This window comes from Ranitomeya imitator, chromosome 7, assembly GCF_032444005.1.
Source record: "Ranitomeya imitator isolate aRanImi1 chromosome 7, aRanImi1.pri, whole genome shotgun sequence".
Classification (NCBI taxonomy): domain Eukaryota; kingdom Metazoa; phylum Chordata; class Amphibia; order Anura; family Dendrobatidae; genus Ranitomeya; species Ranitomeya imitator.
The window spans coordinates 70,579,123-70,604,229 of record NC_091288.1 but is presented as its reverse complement, the minus strand read 5'-3'; the positions used below and the strand labels follow the sequence as shown (position 1 = coordinate 70,604,229).

The 25,107-nt window shown below is 41.3% G+C and overlaps 1 protein-coding gene across 1 annotated transcript in view; it reads left to right on the top strand.

The window, feature by feature from the left end:
• CPS1 (carbamoyl-phosphate synthase 1) overlaps nt 1–25,107 on the top strand; it is a 111,222-nt gene that overhangs the window by 10,495 nt on the left and 75,620 nt on the right. Inside the window, exons 5-17 of the mRNA XM_069735370.1 lie at nt 4,354–4,410; nt 5,966–6,058; nt 10,655–10,744; nt 12,590–12,718; nt 12,816–12,922; nt 13,938–14,079; nt 14,158–14,235; nt 14,341–14,439; nt 14,693–14,788; nt 18,086–18,275; nt 21,722–21,879; nt 23,874–24,002; nt 24,859–25,003. Of these exons, the coding sequence (XP_069591471.1) occupies nt 4,354–4,410; nt 5,966–6,058; nt 10,655–10,744; nt 12,590–12,718; nt 12,816–12,922; nt 13,938–14,079; nt 14,158–14,235; nt 14,341–14,439; nt 14,693–14,788; nt 18,086–18,275; nt 21,722–21,879; nt 23,874–24,002; nt 24,859–25,003 (1,513 nt within the window). The remainder of the gene's footprint in view (nt 1–4,353; nt 4,411–5,965; nt 6,059–10,654; nt 10,745–12,589; nt 12,719–12,815; nt 12,923–13,937; nt 14,080–14,157; nt 14,236–14,340; nt 14,440–14,692; nt 14,789–18,085; nt 18,276–21,721; nt 21,880–23,873; nt 24,003–24,858; nt 25,004–25,107) is intronic.

Below are 25,107 nucleotides of genomic sequence, written 5' to 3'. Positions count from 1 at the left end.
AGCTCTGTATATAGTATACAGTGTATAGTGTCAGTGTATAGGAAACACACTGACTCACCAGTGACGTCTCTAGGTGAAGTCCTTCATCCAGCACAGACCGCCATCATTTCATCCAGCCAGGGCTCGTCTCTGCAGGAAATAACACAGTTATCTCGAGCTCCGCTTGTAGAATACATTACTTACTTTTCACAACTTCTACATTACACCACATGAAGAAAAAGAGGCAACATAGTGTCACTCTATACAGTAGCAGGACCGCCCCCTCATTTAAAACAGTATACTCAAAAAATAAAATAAATACATCACTGCAGTAATAATATCCCTAAATTAGCCCCTATGGTAATAATATTCCCCATCCTGGCCACCGTGTGTCTCATTCCTGGCGTCAGCCATATGTTCTCCCATCCTGCCCTCATGAGTATCCATTCTACCCCATGTGATCTCTCCATCCGGCCCCATCTGTCTCCATCATATCCATCCTGCCCCATGATCCTGCACGATCTGTCTCGAATCATGCCCCATGTCTCCAACCATGCCCCCGTGTCTGCAATCCTGCCACTTGTCTCCATTCTGCCCCATCTGTCTCCAATCCTCCCCATCTGTCTCCAGTCATGCCCCCATGTCTCCAATCATGCCCCGTATCTCCATTCTGCCCCATGTCCAGCATTCTGCCCCCGGGTCTCAGTCTGCCCCTGTGTCCAGCATTCTGCCCCTGCCACTGTGTCCAGCACTCTGCCCCTGCCACTGTGTCCAGCACTCTGCCCCTGCCACTGTGTCCAGCACTCTGCCCCTGCCACTGTGTCCAGCACTCTGCCCCTGCCACTGTGTCCAGCACTCTGCCCCTGCCACTGTGTCCAGCACTCTGCCCCTGCCACTGTGTCCAGCACTCTGCCCCTGCCACTGTGTCCAGCACTCTGCCCCTGCCACTGTGTCCAGCACTCTGCCCCATCTGTGTCCAGCACTCTGCCCCATCTGTGTCCAGCTTTACTGCCCCCCCCGTGTCCAGCTTTACTGCCCACCCGTGTCCAGCTTTACTTGCCCCCCCCCTGTGTCCAGCTTAACCGCCCCTCCGTGTCCAGCTTTACCGCCCCCCCGTGTCCAGCTTTACCCCCCCGTGTCCAGCTTTACCCCCCCGTGTCCAGCTTTACCCCCCGTGTCCAGCTTTACTGCCCCCCCGTGTCCAGCTTTACTTGCCTCCCCGTGTCCAGCTTTACCGCCCCCCCGTGTCCAGCTTTACCCCCCCGTGTCCAGCTTTACCCCCCCGTGTCCAGCTTTACCCCCCCGTGTCCAGCTTTACCCCCGTGTCCAGCTTTGCCCCCCCCGTGTCCAGCTTTACCCCCCCGTGTCCAGCTTTACCCCCCTGTGTCCAGCCGTGTCCAGCTTTACCCCCCCTGTGTCCAGCCGTGTCCAGCTTTACCCCCCCTTGTGTCCAGCCGTGTCCAGCTTTACCCCCCTACCTGTGTCCAGCTTTACCCCCCCGTGTCCAGCCGTGTCCAGCTTTACCCCCCCCTGTGTCCAGCTTTACCCCCCCTGTGTCCAGCCGTGTCCAGCCTTACCCCCCCTGTGTCCAGCCGTGTCCAGCTTTACCCCCCCCTGTGTCCAGCCGTGTCCAGCCTTACCCCCCCTGTGTCCAGCTTTGCCCCCCCACCTGTGTCCAGCCGTGTCCAGCTTTGCCCCCCCCGTGTCCAGCCGTGTCCAGCCTTACCCCCCCTGTGTCCAGCCGTGTCCAGCTTTACCCCCCCTGTGTCCAGCCGTGTCCAGCTTTACCCCCCCTGTGTCCAGCCGTGTCCAGCCTTACCCCCCCCTGTGTCCAGCCGTGTCCAGCTTTGCCCCCCCACCTGTGTCCAGCCGTGTCCAGCTTTGCCCCCCCACCTGTGTCCAGCCGTGTCCAGCTTTAACCCCCCCCCTGTGTCCAGCCGTGTCCAGCTTTACCCCCCCCTGTGTCCAGCCGTGTCCAGCCTTACCCCACCCCGTGTCCAGCCGTGTCCAGCTTTGCCCCCCCACCTGTGTCCAGCCGTGTCCAGCTTTGCCCCCCCACCTGTGTCCAGCCGTGTCCAGCTTTAACCCCCCCCTGTGTCCAGCCGTGTCCAGCTTTACCTCCAGCCGTGTCCAGCTTTACCCCCCCACCTGTGTCCAGCTTTCTGCCCCGGATCGCCGCTCTCGATAAAAAAAAAAAAAGTTCTACTTACCTGGCTGCCGCGCTCCTGCTCTCTCCACGCAGCTGCACGTGCAGTTGCCGGCGACTGACAATGACGTCAGACGCCGGCGACCTGCACGCTGCGGCTGGCGGCTGTTAACTATTGACGTGCGGGCTCACCGGGCCCCATACGCCAGTCACGGCTGTAATGCCCTGATGGCGGCCCTGTCAGTATTTGTAAGCCAAAACCAGGAGTGGGTGATAAATGCAGAACTGGTGCATATGTTTCTATTATATTTTTCCTCTGATTGTTCCACTCCTGGTTTTGGCTTACAAATACTGATGTAAAATACTGACCAAATCCTGATGCAATCCTGAACGTGGACACATACCCTAAGGGTCATTCAGTCGGCAGTGGCTTTTCCCATATGCAAAATAATGGTCCAATTTTGAACAGTATTATGAATCCGAGCTTCATCGGTATTTGGCCAGTGTGTCAGGCTTTTCTTGTGTGTATATTTGTATATTTGTATATTTGTATATGTGTATATTTTCTTGTGTGTATATTTTCTTTCATCTGGGAAAATCAGTTGATTATGCAAATGACACTCTGATCAGACTTTGATCATAGTGGGATCCAATTTTCTCAGATTAGGAGAAGATAGTTAAAAAATTCTCCATCTTCTCTATTTTGTCAGTCCATGAAAATCAGACTGCACTCAGATGTCGTCCGAGTGCAGCCCGATGATTTCCACGGACTCATTGTTTTGCATCCCAAATGCAGTCCTAATATCAGATGAAAATTGTGCGTGCTGCTATATTTTTCCACTGTCAGACTTTATCCAAGGAAACAGTCGGGCATGTGCACGACCCCATAAAATAACTTTGGTCCAGATGCAATCCAATGTTTCGTTGGATCGCACTTGGACCAAAAATACAGACGTCTGCACGGATCCTTAGTCAAATAAATACAAACTGCTCACCTTGTGAGCTATGCAAACAAGCACAGCAATGTCAGACTTCTGCCACTCCTTTCAGAGCACCGGACGGGTCCGTATCAATATATGCAGTGCATGGCGCTGTCCGTACAGGTAGAGGGAAAACCTCTAGGTTTATATACGGCAGTTACAACCAAAATTAGTGGTAGTATAATATTAAAATGAAGGAATGCATAATCAGTCTAGTACTCGGATCTTCCTCTGTTTCAACCAAGTTCTGGATCAAAAACATGTTAGTTCATTTTTGCATTTAATACCATTTTTATGTTGGTTTTAACTACTTTAAGTTTTACCTCTATTCCCATAGACAGCGCCATAGGCTGTATCCATGAGGAGCACGCAAGATTAATGCAAAATGAGTGCATAAACGAGACCTTGGATTGTAGCTGTTTGATAACAGCATAAAGATTATTATTTCTTATTTTCTTGTGTTTTGGATGATTTTCCTTTGGCTTATTTATGAAGCACTATATATATATATACACACACACATACAATGTGCTTTATATGCCAAAGCCAGGAGATTATCCAAGGATAGATGGATATAGAAAATTAGCAGTCAGCTGTACAATATCGCCATCTAGTGGACATCCTTTAGTAAGCAGCATGATTTGTAATAACAGTACATACAATAACCATAAAATAATATATACTTGTACACACCAGCTATTTATTTGAAATTGTATGACATAAAATATGTAAGTTTTTAATTACTGTATGACATTAGAAAGAATAATGTGTCTAATTTAGCAATAATAATAATAATAATAATAAAAACACATATATATATTAATAATATTCCCATCTGAATTGTAAAATTGTAAAGTGCAGTGCTGCAGAATATGTTGCCACTATATAATAAAGAGTATTTATTATTATTATTATTATATTATTATTAATAATATCAATTACAATAGTTGTTTTAATAATTATTAGAATAGTAATAATAATAACAATAATAATAGTAATAATAATCATTATTATTATTATCATCATCACCACAGAAAACAGCCCTGAGTTGCATTTTGAGAAAACATAGCTCATTTAATATATGCACATTTTATGTGTCCAGAGGAGGCGGGGGGATAGAAAGTCTTCCCTGATGTTATAAGTACCTGCTTTGGGATTACATTGGATCTGACATACAGGGGACATTATATATGAGGATTGCGTTATTCTCCTGAATATGACGTGACGTATCTTCTCTACCCTACATAGGTTCCTGCACTGTGTGGAATTGATACCAGAATGTTAGCAAAAAAGATTCGGGATAAGGTAAGGATAGCAGAATGTCTGCTTGGAGTAATGATCAGTTGATCACACGTCGCGCTGTTGAGATCCCCAGTGATCCATTATCATGTGATGGGGAATGGACGTTGAATATTTTGCCATAGCGATGGGAGGACGTATTATTATATGGTAATAATTCATTTCAATGGATCGATCATGTATTGCATAGATCTGGGCCATCCTCCAAAGCAGGACACTTTTGTAGCCACTCTTAGGCCTGTCCCACACGTCCAGATAATTCCGATACCGGAAAAATCGGTACCGGAATTATCCGTGTCCGTGTGTCCGTGTGCTCACGTGGCACATCAGTGTGGCACACGTGCGGCATCCGTGTGCCACCCATGTGCCGACTGGGTACCACACGCACCGTGCAGGAGACAGCGCTACAGTTAAGCGCTGTCCCCTGCATCTGGTGCTGAAGCCGCCATTCATTTCTTCTCTCCAGCAGCGTTCGCTGGAGAGAAGATATGAAAAATCTTTTTTTTTTTTTGGTGTTTAAAAAAACGATCCCCTATGGGAGGTGGAGCCGCTTATTCATCACTGTAATGGGCGGCACCACGTGACCGCTCATACAGGGGAAGCTGCAGCGAGGAGAGGAAGCAGCGAGGGAGCTGGGTAAGTATTTTATCAACAGCGGGGGGGCGCACAGGGGGTGGGAGGGGGTTGGGGACAGAGATCTTTTTTTAAACACCAAAAAAAAAAAAAAGATTTTTCATATCTTTTCTCCAGCGAACGCTGCTGGAGAGAAGAAATGAATGGCGGCTTCAGCACCAGATGCAGGGGACAGCGCTTAACTGTAGCGCTGTCTCCTGCACGGTGCGTGTGGTACCCTGTCGGTACACGGGAGGCACACGGATGCCGCACATGTGCCACACTGATGTGCCCCGTGAGCACACGGACACACAGACACGGATAATTCCGGTACCAATTTTTCCGGTACCGGAATTATCTGGACGTGTGGGACAGGCCTTAAATAAAGAGGGGATCCTGAGGTTATTAATACGGAACCTGAAAATGGTTTAAACTAGAAAACCTAATTACTGTCACTTTCCTGCACATGGATTCATTTTTGTAATGGGTTTCATTAAAAATGTTGCCCTTTATGGCTTTTTAGGGTTGTTATTCTGCACACTGCTAGCTGCAGAATAAGATGAACCAAGGATCTGTCAGTGAGCTCATTCTGATGGCGAGTTTATAACTCATTTATCTGTGTTTATCTGAGGTCATCACAGCTGATTTTTGATAACAGAAAACATCAACGGAAAGCTGAACTGTGATCATCAATCTCATTAACCAGTAGAGAATAGAGTTGCCAACTCACTGACTAACCCTTAGTTAACTCATTCTTCAGCCAGTGCAACACAGAAGTTATAGAAGGCAAATAGAGCAACATTTTTTGCACCCAATTGTAAAAATGATTTTTAGCCCAAAATACAGGCGTTTAGGTAAATCGGAAGGTGTCCATATCCTGTAATCCGAGCTATCCATGGTGGCACCATAGGATATCAGAATAATGACTGATTGTTTTTTCTTTATCCAGGGCAATGTATTAGGTAAAATCGAATTTGAAGGAAAACCAGTGGAGTTTACTGACCCCAACAAAAGGAACCTTATTGCAGAAGTATCAACTAAGGTGAGAAAATATAACCTCTGTTCTTTGAGAATCCTCTGGGCCACTGATAAAATAGGAGAGATGCGATATCGCCTATAAAGGGTTAATATAGTTGTGCAGTATATTCATATCTTACTTTAGGGCAACCACTATCATTTCCCAATGAGTGATGCCAAATGACAGACTCTTCTTCCCACGCTTAGGGTTGATACACATCGTGTTCCTGTACCCGTTCGGTGGCCTCCTCAGGGCTTACTACTAAATCACCCGCAAAATGGGATTCGGATGTATGTGCCGACAGGTCCGTGGTGCCGGCAGTGTGAACGTGCGCCCATCATGTTTGGTTTCGGGGGTGTATATGCCTACTATGTCTGAGTGTCCACCTCCAGTAGGTGTACAAGCTTGAAAATGACGGCCCCGTTGGCGCAGACATCCAAATCCCATTTAGCGAAGTTCAGACATCAACCCCGATGGGGTCACCGATCGTGTACTGGAATGTAATGTGAACGCACCCTTAAAAACTCACCTCTGTTACAGCAAATCTAGGGGGAATCGTAGCCTAAAACATTTAGAGCTTATATAGGTGGTCAGTGCTAGATTGGTGGGAGACTTACTGCCGGGACCCTCACCGACCATCAGATCTGGGCTTTTTCAGTACTGCTCCAGAGAAGTGGCAGTGTCCATGCGCAGTTCACTGTGTTCACTGAACAATGTGGATTTACCGCATCCAATACATATCTACTGTGGAAATTTCTGCTGCTGAGACAAGTGTTTCCACTACAGAAATTGACATGCTGCGGCTCCAAAACCCACCCAGTGGGCGTGGGGCTTCAACACATCCCATCCACTGTGCTTGCACTGTACAACGAAGCGTTGTGAATGCTGTTATTCCTGATCGTGGGCACGTAGCCTTTAAGGTTCATCGGGATTCTATACAGGTTTCCATTATTTACTACTGTAGGCGGGATTATTACAATGGATGCTTCAAGCAGAACTTACTGTGAACACAGTCTAATGTTTCTGGCCAGCTTTAGGCCAAGGCTACACCGCGATATTTATCATGTAACGGCATTTCTTAAAAAGTCACACGGCGAGAGCATCTGTGCAACGTGTCTGTGGCTTGCTGCCCTGTGACTATTTTAGAGCTGTGATTGTACTGCAGAGTTACAATAAGTCGCATGTCGCCTGCAATTTATCGCATGTCAGTTGCGTCTTGCGTTGAGGTGTATGGCAACTGAGTTGCTTGCGACTTCCGACAGAAGGTTCAACTCATTTGAAAACCGTTGCGAATCCATGTCGCAGTCGCAAGATATCGCAGGCTGCAGCGCATTCACATACAGGTGACAAAACAGATCAAAAATGGACATCGAGAAGGGATGAAAAATCATCTGGAAAAGAAAAAAAGAAGAAAAAAAAAGTATCATTTTTAGTGATGAGCGAATATACTCGTTACTCGAGATTTCCCGAGCATGCTTGGGTGACCTCTGAGTATTTATGACTGCTCAGACATTAAGTTTTCATCGCCTCAGCTGAATGATTTACATCTGTTAGCCAGCATAAGTACATGTGGGGGTTGCCTGGTTGCTAGGGAATCCCCACATGTACTTATGTTGGCTATCAGATGTAAATCATTTAGCTGCGTCAAGAAAAACTAAATCTCCGAGCACTAAAAAATACTCGGAGGACCCCCGAGCGTGCTCGAGAAATCTCGAGTAACGAGTATAATCACTCATCACTAATCATTTTTCATACACTCATCTGAATCCAGTCTAAGTAATCATAAGACAGATTTGCAATCACCGCTTTTTAGCCTATTAAACCATTTCATAATGAAATTATATTCAAATTTATCAAGTGATAAAACTTCCCAGAAATTACTAAACGTCTTAATTCTTAAGATTGCCTTCTCCTTAAAGCTGCGACTGAGGGAAAAAAAAAGAATCGTTATGCCACGGTGCTTGAATATTGTGGCAAAGTATTGATGGTTTTATCACGATTGCAGCAAAAAAATGCACATTGGCCACAACGTGTGAACACAGCCTAAGGGCCAATGTTATCCTATAGTGCCATGGACAAGTCCAACATTTTCCTTGGACCAAGACGTTCCAAGGAAAAAGTCACAGCATGTCTGAGTTTTATCCAATATTCAGATCGCACTCGGCCAGTCGATAAGTCTGTGGAAAACATTGGACTGCACTCCGGTGTTGGATGACATCTGAGTGCAGTGCTATTTCCACTGAATGACAGAATGGAGAAGATGGAGAAATGTTTTTCTCCATCTTCTCCCTATCCGAGAGAATCAGATCACAGTATGATTACACTCTGGTCAAACTCTGATCAGAGTGTAATTAGCATAATTGACCCAATTATCTCATATGAGAAAATATACTCTGGTTTGATCATAAAGTATACTATTCATAAAGTTACAAGGCAAGAAATGAATAGTTAATGGTTAACTCGTTATCCATATAAGTCATCATAAAAAGACACCAAAAAATCCAATTAAATGTATGATCCTGTAATATATTCCCCAATGATGCTGCTAATGCTTGTATTTACTTGTGTTGGGTTTTCTTGAAGGCTGTCCATCCAATTATCTCTATGCTACCATCCCCCTAATAAAAGTGCCAGGTCATGTAATTTAATGGTCTATTAGGGAATTTAGCTGTCAGAATAAGTTAAGAATCTGACACATTTCCAGATGATCTGGGACACAACAGGAGGAATATTTCATAACTCCAATTTGAAGGCTTTAAAAGCCATCTCGTAAAATAAAAGTTGACAATAATGAAATTTACCATTGGCAATAATTAGTGAACACAGTAATCTGTCTGCTTCAGTGATAAACAGCCGCTTAATATGAACCAGCGTGAGGTACATTTCTTTTCAGCTAGAGCCAAAAATTGATTTCTTAACATCTGCTTCTGCCTCCTTCATTAACACTCTGTTCACACCAATAAAATAATCTGGGAATGTCTTCGGAGATGAGCGCTGATGTAGGAGCTTATTAGATGTCACCAGTAGATCTTCTATGTAGAAGAGGTCCCCAACCCGTTTTAGTTGGCGATCCATAATCAAATGGATTAAGTGATGCTGAATTATTTATTAGATATTGAAGACAAAACATTCTTCAAAGATCTTGTTAAACACTTTTCTGAAATTGAATGCACATTTTAATCAATAACCAATTATTTTTAAGCGCAAATGAGAAAATCAAAAGAAAATTTCTGCTGCCCTGTTAGAAAGCCCAAGTCTACAGTGTTGGTTATAATGCGTCGTGCATATTATATATGGTGGCCAAAAGGAGGTATAGAAAAGTTGCAACATTGCTGGAGACATTTCGAGCGCTTACCAGATTAAACATTGTTAAACAAATGTAAATGTAATAAACAACGTCATAAAATCTAAGTAAACTTCTTTAGTTGTGTGTCAGCATTTGCCCATATCATTTGTTGTGATCAATTTCATTGATTCAACTATAGACCTGCTATTGGGCCATCATGTAAGGTTATGACATGAGTATCACAATAACTACTTATGAAATGTCCTATTAAAATATCATGCAGGGCTTTCCTTAGAAAGGATTTCCCACTGTTATGGAAACTTTATTTTTTTAGTTATACAGCATCATTAATTCCACAGTACCTAACAGACATCATCATTGGGGTTCACTATCTAAATTCTCTATCGGTATGTCTTCAGAATGTAGGAGGAAACCAGAGCACCTGGAGGAAACCAACTAAGCCACCGCGTTGCCCTGCAAAGTGTAGTTTCTGTTCTGGAGGGTTTGCATACTCATTTAAAAGGGTTCTCCAAGAATGTAATAAAATTTCCCCATCACATAATTCAAACAGCAACCCATTCTTGTCACACGTCAGGAAAAACACATCTTGAAAGACCAGTGTCTCTACTGACAAAAGAAAAATCGTAAGCACACATACCCGTGAGGAGATGGAGAAGTCCTTGACAGGAAAAGAAATACCATATGTCTTTTCATGGCTGAAAGATTGCCGTTTGAATAATGTAATAGGGGTAATTTTATTACATTATTTGAGAATCTCTTTAAATATACATCATGTAAGTATCTTCAGAAGTAGCCGTGTTCCACCCCTAATAGCTGACAACTGAACGTTTTATCTCCTTAACTCAGAGCAATTAAGTGATGACCAGAAGGTCTGCAAAATTTGGGGTTTTTACGTTATTTTTTTTTACCAGTTAGGGGCACTGATGACATTATGAATTGACCAACTTGTGCACTAAATTCATATTACCGACACACAGTAAAGTTTTGGAAAAGTAAACTTACATGTGTCAATAAAGTATTCTTTTTAACTATGTAATTGAGACATTGCAATTCATCCCACTCATCCCTCCTAGTTAAAGAGAATGCTTTATATTCATGGCGAGACAAACTCACACCTGGTCTGTGAAGATTAACATTTAAGACAATTTAAAGGCTCCAGTGGAAGAGACAGATCTATGCTCAGTGTTTATGTGAAGCACTGTAGATGCACCTGGCAGCTTTCTGATAGATTCTAAGTGTGTACAACAATCTAGAGAAAAGCAACCCAACCACAGATGAGAAGAATAAAATAATTTTCTTGCAATTCATTTCAGGAGGTGAAAGTGTATGGCAAAGGAAATCCTGTTAGAATTGTAGCCGTGGACTGTGGAGTAAAACACAACATCATCCGTCAGCTGGTAAAGGTAAGACACAGGAAAATATACATCGAACGCTGTAAAAAGTAGCAAAATCTTTGCGCGACATGTAGTTGCCCCAAAATGTTGCAACTTTTGTCTTTTTCACGCCAGTTTAACTCTAGAAATCCCAGAAATTTCGAGCTCCAAAGGTTCCAAAGGTAGAAATGTTAAATGACCCCTCTCTGGGACTTCTAGTGTTAAAACAGTTCTGCCAAAATGGGTGGAGCTAGATAGGAGACGACACAATGCGTGACTACGTCCAATTGTCAAACTCCGCAAAAGTGCCAGTGTTTATTATGCCAGAAATGTTATTCCAGTCCCTGTCTGGAGTAGCCTTTCTGGCTGGGCCCATGTAGGTGCATGCCTATGACAAGATGCACTAAATACATTAAGTTCGCCTCTTAATGAACTTGGTGTATCGTACTCCAGCAAGCCAATCATTAAGATTGGAATGCGCAATGCCAGTCTTAATTAATCAGCCCCCAAGTTTGTACCTTCCTCAGTGGAAAAGCCTCAGTGATGACCTGTACATATTATTACATAGATACATAGGTTGAAAAAAGACCTAGGTCCATCAAGTTCAACCTTTCTCCACCAATTGTACATTTTGTCACTAATTTAACTATAACCTACAATCTTATAGAAGAAAACTAACTTGCGGTTTCTTTCCACGATTAGGACACAGGTAGATGGCCGTATAAATTGGACTGAGATCGAAACGCAGTGTCTGGACTGGCAAGCGGCTCTCTAGACCCAAGCTTGACAGTCCGTGCATTACATTCCGATTTTGGTCCGATTTATAAGGCTGACTGTATCCTTGTGAGGTAAAATAACAATAGTATTTCTAAGGTAAACCTGTTATCTACAAAATGCTCTTTACCTGCTGATATAGTGGTAATCTGCAGGTAAATACTGGTTAAATCATGCCAGGCAGGTTTACTGGAAGCACAGCTACAGGGAAAAAATTAAGATATATTCTCCCTGCAGCCACTTGCTTCCAATGAAAGGGATGGTGCAAGGGACAGTCACTGCTTACTATACGGTGAACATATTGTAATCACGCCCCCTGCTCCCTGACTGACAGCTCGCTTAGCATATGTATACTGCAGAGCAGGATGACAGTGAAAGTGCTGAAAAGTGATCACAGTGCACTCAATGTGTGGTGAGTGGTGGTTGTTATATCCCTCTGCACCGCCCCAATGACTGGAAAAGAGTGGCTGCAGGGAGAATATGACTTCATTTTCTCTTTGTAACCATGCTTTCTCAACCAAAACTAGGAGTGGGTGATAAATACAGAAGTGGTGCTTATGTTTCTATTATACTTTTCCTCTAATTGTTCCACTCTTGGTTTTGGCTTACAAATACTGAGGTAAAATACTGAGCAAATACTGCTAGTGTGAAGGCAGCCTTAACCTTCGTCCGGCTGAGTAGGTACAATTGTAACTATTCCGTTTTAAAATTGCAATAACTTTTTTTTTTCGAAAAGCCGTAGAGGGCTTTAATTTCGTGACATCTCTGCAGTTTTGGTCCAGAATATATTGGCCAACTTTCAATAAAATATACATGAAGGTACAATTGTACCTCTGCAGCCTGTTAACGTTGTAAAATTATGCAGCCTGACGAAGGTTAAAGATATAATTCTTATCTTGCCATACAAGCAAACCTAATGGTGTAAATTAACCACAGGAGTTTCCATAAAGGAAAGCAAACCTTATGACAAAATACCCAATTTTTGCAGCTGACAAGTTCCCCTTAAGTCTATATTTTGAAAAATGTTTTGTGCCACCGAATAGCACATACAAATAAAAAATCGGAACCCCAAACAATGTAAATTCTATTTTCTGACCTCAGAGAGGAGCGGAGGTGAACCTGGTACCTTGGAATCATGACTTCACAAAAATGGAATATGACGGTCTCTTACTTACAAGTGGACCTGGGAACCCAGAATTGGCCCAGCCTCTAATACAAAATCTGAGGAAGGTTGGTGAATATTTTGCATTGTACAGAAACCCTCAATAAACCAATCTACCATATAATATATTTTTAATAGGTAGTTAATTGCCTTCTGTTTCTCTAGGTCTTCAACAGCGACCGCAATGAACCAGTGTTTGGCATCTGTATGGGGAATGAGATTGCCGCATTGGCAGCTGGTGCCAAGACCTACAGGTTGCCGATGGCTAACAGGTAAGAAGTTTGTTAACAATGGGATGAAGATTTACAGTCGTCATAATACTTACCAAAACAGTAATTTTTCCTACTTGTTGTGTTACAAAGAAGTTATACTAAACATATGAATTTAATGTAGAATACACACAATAAATGAGAATCTGCCCTTTTCTTATTGTGTCAACAGCAAAAATCTTATTGTCACTATTATTCATTGTCCTCTCTATTACTGTATCTCACTATCATTTATCTTCATCTATGGATAGCATCCTCCATAATTCGAACCTTCTTCTTCTGACTCCTAGGCTATTTTTGAGCTGCACCATTTCTCTGGAATGTGCTATACGGGACATTTTGCTTGCCAACATCCACACTTTTAAACGTATTTCTGCTTTATCACATTCCATTTTTTTTTCATCTAAATTTACATTCCCTAATAGATCCCCTTTCTAAATTATTCCTTAAAATCTGACTCTTCACCTGACCGTAAACTCCATATCCCATGTGCTGAAATGCTTTTATATCTGTCCTCTAACGTTAGTAGCTTATGACTGGCTTAACGGACAGTACCACTTTGTATGTTTAAGATAACTGAACCCCCACAGAGCTAGCACATTTTGGCCCCATGTACATCAGTCTTAATGAAAGCAGCATCGGAACAAGATCTTCCAAATTTATTTTCTTAAAGAGTGTGGCGAATCTTACAACTGCCAGGCGGTTTCCGCCCCATTCCATCTTGCCCCACCTCCAGAGACTTTTCTAAAACTTGTTGTAGCTGGGTTGTCTAACAATACCCAAAGTATTCAAATGTCTAGTAGCTGTACGCCAAAGTTCTGGCAAAAACTATTTGATAGATTGAGGCCTTTAACTTCTCTCTCACCCCTACCTCATAGTTTGTAAGCTTTTGAGGGTGTCACTACTGTCTGAATTATTTAATTACAAGTACTCACAGTAATGTACTGTGGAGTATTTCGGCACTATATATAAATAAAAAATAATATAACTGCATGTGGTCTATATCTCTACTTTTCAGAGGACAGAACCAGCCTGTTATGAACACAATGAATGGGCAGGCATTCATCACTGCTCAGAATCATGCTTATGGGGTAGACAGCAAATCTCTACCGGCCGGCTGGAAACCACTCTTTGTGAACATAAATGACCAGAGCAATGAAGTGAGCAATGTTTAAAAGTCTATAATGTTTATTAATAAGAATTTGGTAAGAATTTTAGACTCATCTCTCATGTTACAGGGCATCATGCATGAGACCAAGCCAATCTTTACGGCCCAATTCCACCCTGAAGCCAATCCTGGACCTGTTGACACAGAGGTATAGTAACTGATAGCTGAAGAGTAACGTGAACTTGGATGTTAGTTACTACACGTAATGTACAATAGACTTGTATGCTCATGACTGTCTCTCTTATGGTTTCAGTTCCTGTTTGATGTCTTCCTGTCAATGATCAAGAAGGGTAAAGGCACCACCCTAGCATCTGTAATGCCCAAACCTGCTCTCCAGTCTAAAAGAATTGAGGTATTGGAGAAAAGCATCTCTGTACAATATCACCGCCAGAAATAATATGTTTTAGTAAAATCATTACATGCCTGAGTTATCTTCGATTTTCATTTCTTGCTATTTAAACTTTTATGAATTGGGCATCATTACAAGAAATCATATTTCAATCTATTCTGAATTAAAGGCTTCTTAATTAACTACTGTGTCTCAGTGCGAGCATGAAAGCACTTTTTAATGTCATGCTGTTTATTTTCCATTCTCTGGCTTGTAGGTATCTAAAGTCCTCATCTTGGGTTCTGGAGGTCTGTCTATTGGACAAGCAGGAGAATTTGATTATTCTGGATCTCAGGCTGTCAAAGCAATGAAAGTAAGTGACCTACTTTAGTTTCCATCATTACAGCATAGTAACAAAACTTGTGTTCAGGTGGGTAATAATAGTGGGTGTAGGGGCTGCGGTTCCACCCAAGACATAAAACTTAGGGGGACCAAAAAGGTCCTTTCAGCCCGTATGAGAAGACCAATACTATTTAACACTAGGACTACTGGACTCGTGAACCCTGACTAGAACTACTGCAAGTAAGTAGTCAAAATGACTATACCAGTAGTCCTAGTGTTAAGCCCCATGATATTTTGGAGATTTTCCATTGGGGACTACAAGTGTTAAGTTATGCCACTGCTTGTGATTAATTTCTATATACGTTTGTCTACTTACTTACTTCCTATTTCACCTTAAAATGGATCTTTTACCACATTTCACAATAAAAAAGGAATGTATTATTAGACCTCTTAGACCAGGTGTACTTGATATGTAAATCCATGACAGAATGGCTATGTAATTAGTGATGAGCGAATATACTCGTTACTCGAGATTTCTCGAACATGCTCGGGGGTCCTCCGAGTATTTTTTAGTGCTCGGAGATTTAGTTTTCCTTGCCGCAGCTGAATGATTTACATCTGATAGCCAGCATAAGTACATGTGGGTGTTCCCTAGCAACCAGACAACCCCCATCGTACTTATGATGGCTAACAGATGTAAATCATTCAGCTGCGGCAAGAAAAACTAAATCTCCGAGCACTAAAAAATACTCGGAGGACCCCCGAGCATGTTCGAGAAATCTCGAGTAACGAGTATATTCGCTCAACACTATATGTAATCCTTTTTAAAATGATAACGTTAATCTCTGCTCACCTAGCCAGATTTACAGCTCCTCAGTGATTCTCCTCCATGCTGTTTCTGAGATCTCTCACTGCTCAGTACAAGCTGCAGCTGTCAGTCTGGCTGAATGGACAGAGATTAAATACTCTTAGATTCATGAGCTCTCTTACACTTTAGATACATTTAATAAATGTTCATTTCAATTTGTGGATTTTACAGCCATTCTCAAGTGGAGAATAGCTGGTTGACAGATCTTCTCTAAAGGGAATCTGTCCGCAGGATTTCACCCCTCAAAATATTTACAGTGCCTTGCGAAAGTATATGGCCCCCTGGAACTGGTCAATCTTTTTCCACATATCATGCTTCAAACATAAAGATACCAAATGTAAATTATTGGTTATTTTAAAATTTTGTGGAAATTCAAAAACTAAAAAGTGGGGCATGCAATATTATTCGGCCCCTTTACTTTCAGTGCAGGAAACTCACTCCAGAAGTTCATTGTGGATCTCTGAATGATCCAATGTTGTCCTAAATGCCTAATGATGATAAATATAATCCACCTGTGTGTAATCAAGTCTCCGTATAAATGCACCTGCTCTGTGATAGTCTCAGGGTTCTGTTTGAAGCACAGAGAGCATCATGAAGACCAAGGTACACAACAAGCACGTCCGTGATACTGTTGTGGAGAAGTTTAAAGGGACTCTGTCACCTGAATTTGGAGGGAACAATCTTCAGCCATAGGGGCGGGGTTTTCGGGTGTTTGATTCACCCTTTCCTTACCCGCTGGTTGCATGCTGGCTGCAATATTGGATTGAAGTTCATTCTCTGTCCTCCATAGTACATGCCTGCGCAAGGCACCACCTTGTGAAAGGTAACATAGCTCATCACCCTGAACACACCATCCTCACTTTCAAACATGGTGGTGGCAGCATCATGGTTTGGACCTGCTTTTCTTCAGCAGGGACAGGGAAGATGGTTAAAATTGATGGGAAGATGGATGGAGCCAAATACAGGACCATTCTTGAATAAAACCTGTTGAAGTCTGCAAAAGACCTGAGACTGAGACGGAGATTTGTCTTCCAACAAGATAATGATCCCAAACATAAAGCAAAATCTACAATGGAATGGTTCACAAATAAATGTATCCAGATGTTAGAATGGCCAAGTCAAAGTCCAGACATCGATCCAATCGAGAATCTGTGGAAAGAGCTGAAAACTGCTGTTCACAAACGATCTCCATCAAACCTCACTGAGCTCGAGCTGTTTGCCAAGGAAGAATGGGCAAGAATTTCAGTCTCTCAATGTACAAAACTGATAGAGACATAGCCCAAGCGACTTGCACCTGTAAGCGCAGCTAAAGGTGGCGCAACAGAGTATTAAGTTAAAGGGGCCGAATAATATTGCACGCCCCACTTTTTAGTTTTTGAATTTCCACAAAAATTTAAAATAACCAATAAATTCCGTTCAACTTCACAATTGTGTTCCACTTGTTGATTCTTCACCAAAAATTTACATTTGGTATCTTTATGTTTGAAGCATGGTATGTGGGAAAAGGTTGAAAAGTTCCAGGGGGCCGAATACTTTCGCAAGGCACTGTATATGTGAATGTAGTTCTTTCAAAGACAATTCCAGTAATACTTTTCCATGGCCAGTCCATTCCTCCGCTACTGAAAAATCAGCATTGTAGATCTGAAGCCTCTGTCACTCCAGCTCTATTCCCCACCCAGCACCACATCTTTCTGCTTCTGTCTCTATGTTTTGTGACTCCAGGCAAAGGAGGCATCAGAGAAGCGCTAGGGGATGATGCTGGGCATGGAATAAAACTGGAGTGACAAAGGCTTCAGATCTACCATAGTTCTTCAGCCTAATTTGCATTTTAATTCAAACACTGATTTATCGGTAATAAAGGAATGGACTAGCTATGTAAAGATATTGCTGAAATTGTCTTTGAAAGAGCTACATGCGCATATAAATAGCTTGGTGTGTGAAATGCTGCTGGCAGATCCCCTGTAAGACCGAAATGCCCCACTACATTCTTAAAATAGTATGTATTTGCATGGTATCTTCTCAATCACAAATTCCAAAAATAAAATGATAAAACCATGCTAGTTATTTCTACCTGTCAACAATTTAATGGCTGTGTTGTATAGACCAAAAACCTCCATGAAGTATAGAGCTATTTGTTCCAACTTGCATAGAGCTGTTTCAGACCTCATTAATGCATGATGTGGAAACCTTGGACAATGATGGTCAGAACTTAGGCCTACGTCAGCTTTACACACTTGCAGTAAGTAGTTGTGTACAGATTCCATGGCACATATTATTATAATCCAGGTACCATGTTGGTATGTTTTTCCCTCCACACTTTTGAAAATAATTTCTTCTACACCCATGATAGAGAAATGTAGCCCTCTTCATGTGAAATCTAGGCCATATCTGCTGTTATAGATTGCAAGTGTTCTATTACGTTATATTACTTCTAATATTGACATCCTACATGATCCATAGGAAGAGAGTGTGAAAACAGTACTCATGAACCCCAACATCGCCTCTGTCCAGACTAATGAGGTGGGCATCAAGCAGGCTGACACCGTCTATTTCTTACCCATCACACCACAATTCGTCACAGAAGTTATTAAAGCGGAGAGACCAGACGGCATCATTCTGGGGATGGGTGGACAAACTGCACTGAACTGCGGTAAGTAGACCTTGTAAAGAATTGTTAGGCCTGTTTGTGAGATATAGACAGTACAGTATGGATGTACAGTACTGCGCAAAGGTTTTTGGCAGATATGTATAAAATGTTAAAGTGTTAAGTGTTCGGAGTTTATTTTTTATAACAAAATGCAAATTAAAAAAACAGACAAACCCGAATCAAATCAATATTTGGCTTGTCCGCCCTTTTTCTTTAAAACTGCATCAATTCTTATAGGTACACTTGTACTCAGTTTAGACCCCTTAAAGGGAACCTGTCACCAGGTTAATCCGCTATGAGATGCGGTCACCACCTTTCAGGGCTTAAATACAGCATTCTTTAAAGCTGTAGACAAGCCCCAGTCCGACCTGAAGGAGAAGAAAAATAACTTTTAGTATACTCACCCGCGGGACGGTCAGGTCAGAGGGGTGTTGCTCTTCTTGATCTGGTGCCTCCCATTTTCTTATGATTGCCGCCCCCCTTCTTGGTTCATGTGGATGACGCGTCCTGTCTGCATCATCCACACAGTCTGCTCAGCATTGCGCTCCTGCGCAGTCGTACTTCTCTGCCCTGTTGAGGGCACAGCAAAGTCCTGCAGGCGCTGGGCCTCTCTGACCTTTTCTGGTACCTGCGCACTGCAGTACTTTGCGCTACCCTCAATAGGACAGATAAAGTACGCCTGCGCAGGAGTGCAATGCTGAGCAGACTGTGTGGATGATGCAGGAACAGCAATCATAAGATGGGAGCCGCTGGACCAAGACATGTGACACCCCTTGGACCTGACCGCCCCGCAGGTGAATATAATAAAAGTTATTATTAGTTCATCCAGGTCAGGTTAGGGGCAGATATACAGCAATATAGAATGCTGTATATCAGCCCCGAAAGGTGATGACTGCATCTCATATTGGCCAAAACTGCTGACAGGTTCCCTTTAAGGACCAAGCCACTTTGTACGTTAATGACCAAGCCTCATTTTTTAAATCTTACCACTGTCATTTTATGATGTAATAAGTCTGGAACGCTTCAAATCCCAGTGATTCAGAAACAGTTTTTTTCGTGACATATTGTACTTAAAGATTGTCCTAAACTTTGTTCAGTATGACTTGCATTTATTTGTGAAAATATCAGAAATTTAGCAAAAAGTTCGAAAATGTCACAATTTTCAAACTTTTAATTCTTATGCCCTTAAACCAGAGAGATCTGTCACACAAAATAGTTAATAACATTTCCCACATGTCTACTTTACATCAGCAAAATGTTTGAAACATATTGTTTTTGTAAGGAAGTTAGATGAGTTAAAAGTTGGTAAGCAATTTCAAATTTTTCCAACAAAATTTACAAAACCATTTTTTATGGACCATATCACATTTGAAGTGACTTTGGGGAACCTATGTGACAGAAAATACCCAAAAGTGACATCGTTCTAAAACCTGCACCCCTAAAAATCCTCAAAACCACAATCAAGAAGTGTATTAACTCTTCAAGTGCTTCACATGGATTAATGCAGTGTGGAAGGAAAAAATTAACATTTTACTTTTCTTTGACAAAAATTTAAATTTAGCCCCAAATTTTTTATATTCAAAACAGTAACAGGAGAAAATCAACCTCAAAATTTGTTGTGTAATTTCTTGAGTATATGGACATGTGCTCACGTGAGCAGGTGCACCCAAAGAACCCAAACATCCAGGGGTTCTCTCATCACTAGGGACCACTTTGCTAAAACATAAGGCAATTGCACATGATTTATATGCTATCATTTAATAACTCTGATATTTTTTTCCTGTACTTACACTACCGTTCAAAAGTTTAGGGTCACCCAGACAATTTTGTGTTTTCCATGAAAACACATACTTTTATTAATCAAATGAGTTGCTAAATGAATTGAAAATCTAGTCCAGACATTGACAAGGTTCGAAAAAAAGATTTTTATTTGAAATAATAATTTTCTCCTACAAACTTTCCTTTCGTCAAAGAATTCTCCCTTTACAGCAATTACAGCATTGCAGACCTTTGGAATTCTAGCAGTTAATTTGCTGAGGTAATCTGGAGAAATGTCACCCCATGCTTCCAGAAGCTTCTCCCACAAGTTGCTTTGGCTTGATGGGCAGTTTTTGCATACTATACGTTCAAGCCGCTCCCACAACAGCTCAATGGGGTTGAGATCTGGTGACTGCGCTGGCCACTCCATTACAGATGGAATACCAGCTGCCTGCTTCTTCCCTAAATAGTTCTTGCATAATTTGTAGATGTGCTTTGGGTCATTGTTCTGTTGTAGGATGAAATTGGCTTCAATCGAGCGCTGTCCACAGGGTATGGCATGGCATTGCAAAATGGAGTAATAGCCTTCCTTTACCTTGTACAAATCTCCCCCTTTACCAGCACCAAAGCAACCCCAGACCATCACATTACCTCCACCATGCTTGACAGATGGCGTCAGACATTCTTCCAGCATCTTTTCAGTTGTTCTGCATCTCACAAATGTTCTTCTGTGTGATCCAAGCACCTCAAACTTGGATTAGTCTGTCCATAACACTTTTTTCCAATCTTCCTCTGTCCAATGTCTGTGTTCTTTTGCTCATATTAATATTTTCCTTTTATTAGCCAGTCTCAGATATGGCTTTTTCTTTGCCACTCTGCCCTGAAGGCCAGCATCCCGGAGTCGCCTCTTCACTGGCGTTTTGTTTGCACTATTTAATGAAGCTGCCAGTTGAGGACCTGTAAGGCGTCGATTTCTCAAACTACAGACTAATGTACTTGTCTTGTTGCTCAGTTGTGCAGCGGGGCCTCCCACTTCTCTTTCTACTTTGGTTAGACTCTTTTTGTGCTCTCCTCTGAAGGGAGTAGTACACAGCATTGTAGGAAATCTTCAGTTTCTTGGCAATTTCTCACATGGAATAGCCTTCATTTCTAAGAACAAGAATAAACTGTGGAGTTTCACATGAAAGTTCTTTTTTTCTGGCCATTTTGAGAGTTTAATGGAACCAACAAATGTAGTGCCCCAGATTCTCAATTAACTAAAAGGAAGGTCAGGTTTATAGGTTCTCTAATCAGCCAAACTATTTTCAGCTGTGCTAATATACTTGCACAAGGGTTTTCTAACCATCCATTAGTCTCCTTACACAGTTAGCAAACACAAAGTAACATAAGAACACTGGAGTGATGGTTGTTGGAAATGGGCCTCTATACACCTATGAAGATATTGCATAACAAACCAGACGTTTACAACTAGAATAGTCATTTACCACATTAACAATGTATAGAGCATATTTCTGAATCATGTAATGTTAGCTTCATTGGAATAAACTGTGCTTTTCTTTCAAAAATAAAGCAATATCCAAGTGACCCTAAACTTTTGAACGGTAGTTTACATTATTTTCACACACAACTACTACCCAGAAGACAAGCATATAAATGAACACAAATCTTATACTATTTTGCTCCTATACCAGGTGTGGAACTCTTCAAACGTGGCGTGCTTAAGGAGTATGGCGTTAAAGTATTGGGGACTTCAGTGGAATCCATCATGTTTACAGAAGACAGGCAGCTTTTCTCTGACAAACTCAATGAGATTAATGAACCCATTGCCCCAAGTTTTGCCGTGGAATCGGTAAGATTGGTTAAGTTTTTTAGGGAATCAATATAACTAAGTTAAACAAAATTAAAAGTAAATATCTAAATACTTTCTCAATTTTGATCTGATTTATTTTTTTTGTCTAGGTATGCCAATAACTATCAGGAAAATGAATGGTAGCATGTCACAAATATAAAAAATACAGTTATTGGTATTTTAGCAACCCATGTATCACCACATTGTTTTGGTCCCATATGGAACCTTGCTCAAGTTACCATATGGGACCCGAAATGTTACATTCTTACATGGACAAAAAAATAACCCCGCTTTACATTTTTTATATTTGTTGTGTGCAGCAATTGTTTTTGTTCATATATCATATTAAAGAGGGCTGAGCTTAGATCCTGGGCCTAGCACCCACTTTACTGCCATGGTCCTTTGTCTCCTTTTCTGTAATTGTGAAGAACTAATAACTTTTACTATGTGAGATTTACATAAATCTGTCCATAATATAATGACACTTCAATCTACATATATGAGTACACAAGTCTTTGAAATGTAAATCCATAGACATCTTTTTGTCTTCTATCTGTTGCTGCATACCCATGTAATAATCAGTTTCATTCAAGCGCAAATGAGGTGTTATGTCTTCTGAGTGTGACAGAACACTTAGCAAACCATTGTCTCCTGAGGTTACTTCTCCACCTAGCACCAAGCTCTTTAGCTTCATTGCTAGATCATTGTCTGACCTCCTTGCTAGGTCACACAAACAATGAACTATCAATGAAGCTAAAGAGGCTGGTGCAAGAGGAGGAAACAACCTTGGGCGACAGAAGATTGTTAGGTGCTCTGTCATGCCTAGAGCACTTAATACATAATTTGCATATAAATAAAAATGCTAATTGCTCGAGATTGCAGCAACAGATATAAAGCATAAAGTTTCCATAGATTTGATTTTAAAGACCTGCATGCTCATAAGTGGAGATCAGTGGGGAAAAAGAGGGTGGAAAGTGATCTTACTGACAAATTCCCTTTAATAATAGCTATATAAATCCATCTACATTAAACTTCCCCTAGAACTTAATTTTTCACTTATCATTATGGCTGTTTGAAGCAAAGCATGACATTTGGAGCAGTGTATTTAATTAACACATCAATAAAATCTGCAATATCTTCATTATCTCTAATTTATGAAAGAAAATACAGATTGAATATTATTTCTTATTTTTATTCTCCTGAAGCTCAGTATTATTTATAGACATAGTTTTTGGGAGTTACCTTAAAACTAAATGATGCTTTAGGTTCAGGGTTACTCAACTAATTTTTGTACTATTTTTCTGGACAATTTCTCCAAACATCATCGTCGTTGACAGTCAACATTGTTTACCGACAAATTGAAAACCTTGATTAATCATGTAGATTAATGTCTTTAGTAAGGATATTCCCATCAACACATTTTACCAGTAAAATTATATTTATGATTTTAATATTTTGTATAACTTCCTCCAAATTAAAAAAAATAAACAAAATGTGCTTCTTTTTGCTGACTGTCCAGGAATTTACAGATGGTTGACAAATCTGATTAGGACCCATGCTCTCGTGTTTATGCATCACCAGCCATACTTATAGGTCATATTTTGGGTCTGAGCCAATCATTCAGCCAAGAAAATCAGCTTTCCAAGATATCATTGACCTCCATGGAAAACAGATGTCTGCCTTCCTTCAGTAATGTGGAGAAACAGGCTGCCTTATTGAGCTGGCAGTCTGGATGCCTGATGCATGGCGTCCTACCGGAGAGCCATATTTCCTGGTCAATCAATTCCCGATTACTCCCTGAAAATACAAAGAGGAATAGACTTCAATAACAGCTACCGAATAGTAATGATAGAAGAAATATTCATATGGAGACATATGGTGGTCATATAGGATTTTTCGTAGCCGTATTGCATCATTCTTTTTATTCTATGCATGTGCTAAATCTTAGAAACGTAAAAGAAAACAATAACAAGAAAATACATTTGTGCTTTTAGGTGAAAGATGCCCTGGATGCAGCTGACAAAATTCACTATCCCGTCATGATTCGATCTGCTTATGCTTTGGGTGGTCTAGGGTCAGGTCTTTGTCCTGATAAGGAAACACTCACAGACTTGGCAACAAAGGTAAGAAAGTGGGCTCTTCACGGTAGAGGAAATTAACTGGGAAGTGTTCCATTAAAATCTCTGAAAGCTACAGAATATCCGGAGTACTCAGTGTACCGACTTAATGGACCAATGAATTGGTGCAGACGGCAGATACTCAATGACGAACCATAGCGGAAAAAAGGAATGGAATAGAATAGGATAAAGCTTTTTTTTTTAGGACGACATAATAAGATCTTCTGAAAAAAAAACCTTGAAGAGAATTCTAAAGAGAAGTTCAACAGCAACAAAAAATAGGATTTATTGTGATTATCAGAGTTTAGTGTGTGACCGCAGATGATGTGCCTTCCATTCACAGCTTGGGTTAGTTGAAGATCATATATGATTGATGCTAAGCACGTGGGACATTTTAAGTCGAGAACATATAGATAGATTTATTTTGGGACAATGATAATCATTTGTGCAGATTATTTTTTTTAGCTATATACAGTAGGTCCGTTAGATGGGTAAAAAAGATAATTGATTTGATTAGGCGAGATTTGATTAGGTTTGATTAGGCGTGTTTTTATGATTAAAATTAATTGTGTCCTAGATAAGGTGTTATCAGAGCACGCTTGTGTTCTTATCGAGCATTTTCAGCGTGCTTGAAAAAATGCTCTAGTTGCTGCGGCTGCTTGTCTAAAGGCTGTTCGACAGTCGCAGGACATGCAGGGATTACCTATCAAACAGGCCATCCCTGCATGTGTTATGGCTGTCGAAAAGCCTTGAGACATGGAGCCGCGGCGATTAGGACACGAACGTGCTCGGATAACACCTTATCATACCACGCTCGCTCATCACTAATCCTTACACATTACTATTTATTTTTCCTTTCAAGGCTTTGGCAATGACAAATCAAATTTTGGTAGAACGTTCAGTTGTGGGTTGGAAAGAGATTGAGTACGAGGTTGTGAGAGACGCAGGAGATAATTGTGTCACCGTCTGCAACATGGAAAATGTGGATGCCATGGGAGTCCACACAGGTAACAGCTATGTTTTGTGATATTGAAAAAGTGACTTATTAATATAAAAATATATTTTTGATATGACTTAAAGGTATATTCCCATCACAGAATGTGATTGGTGA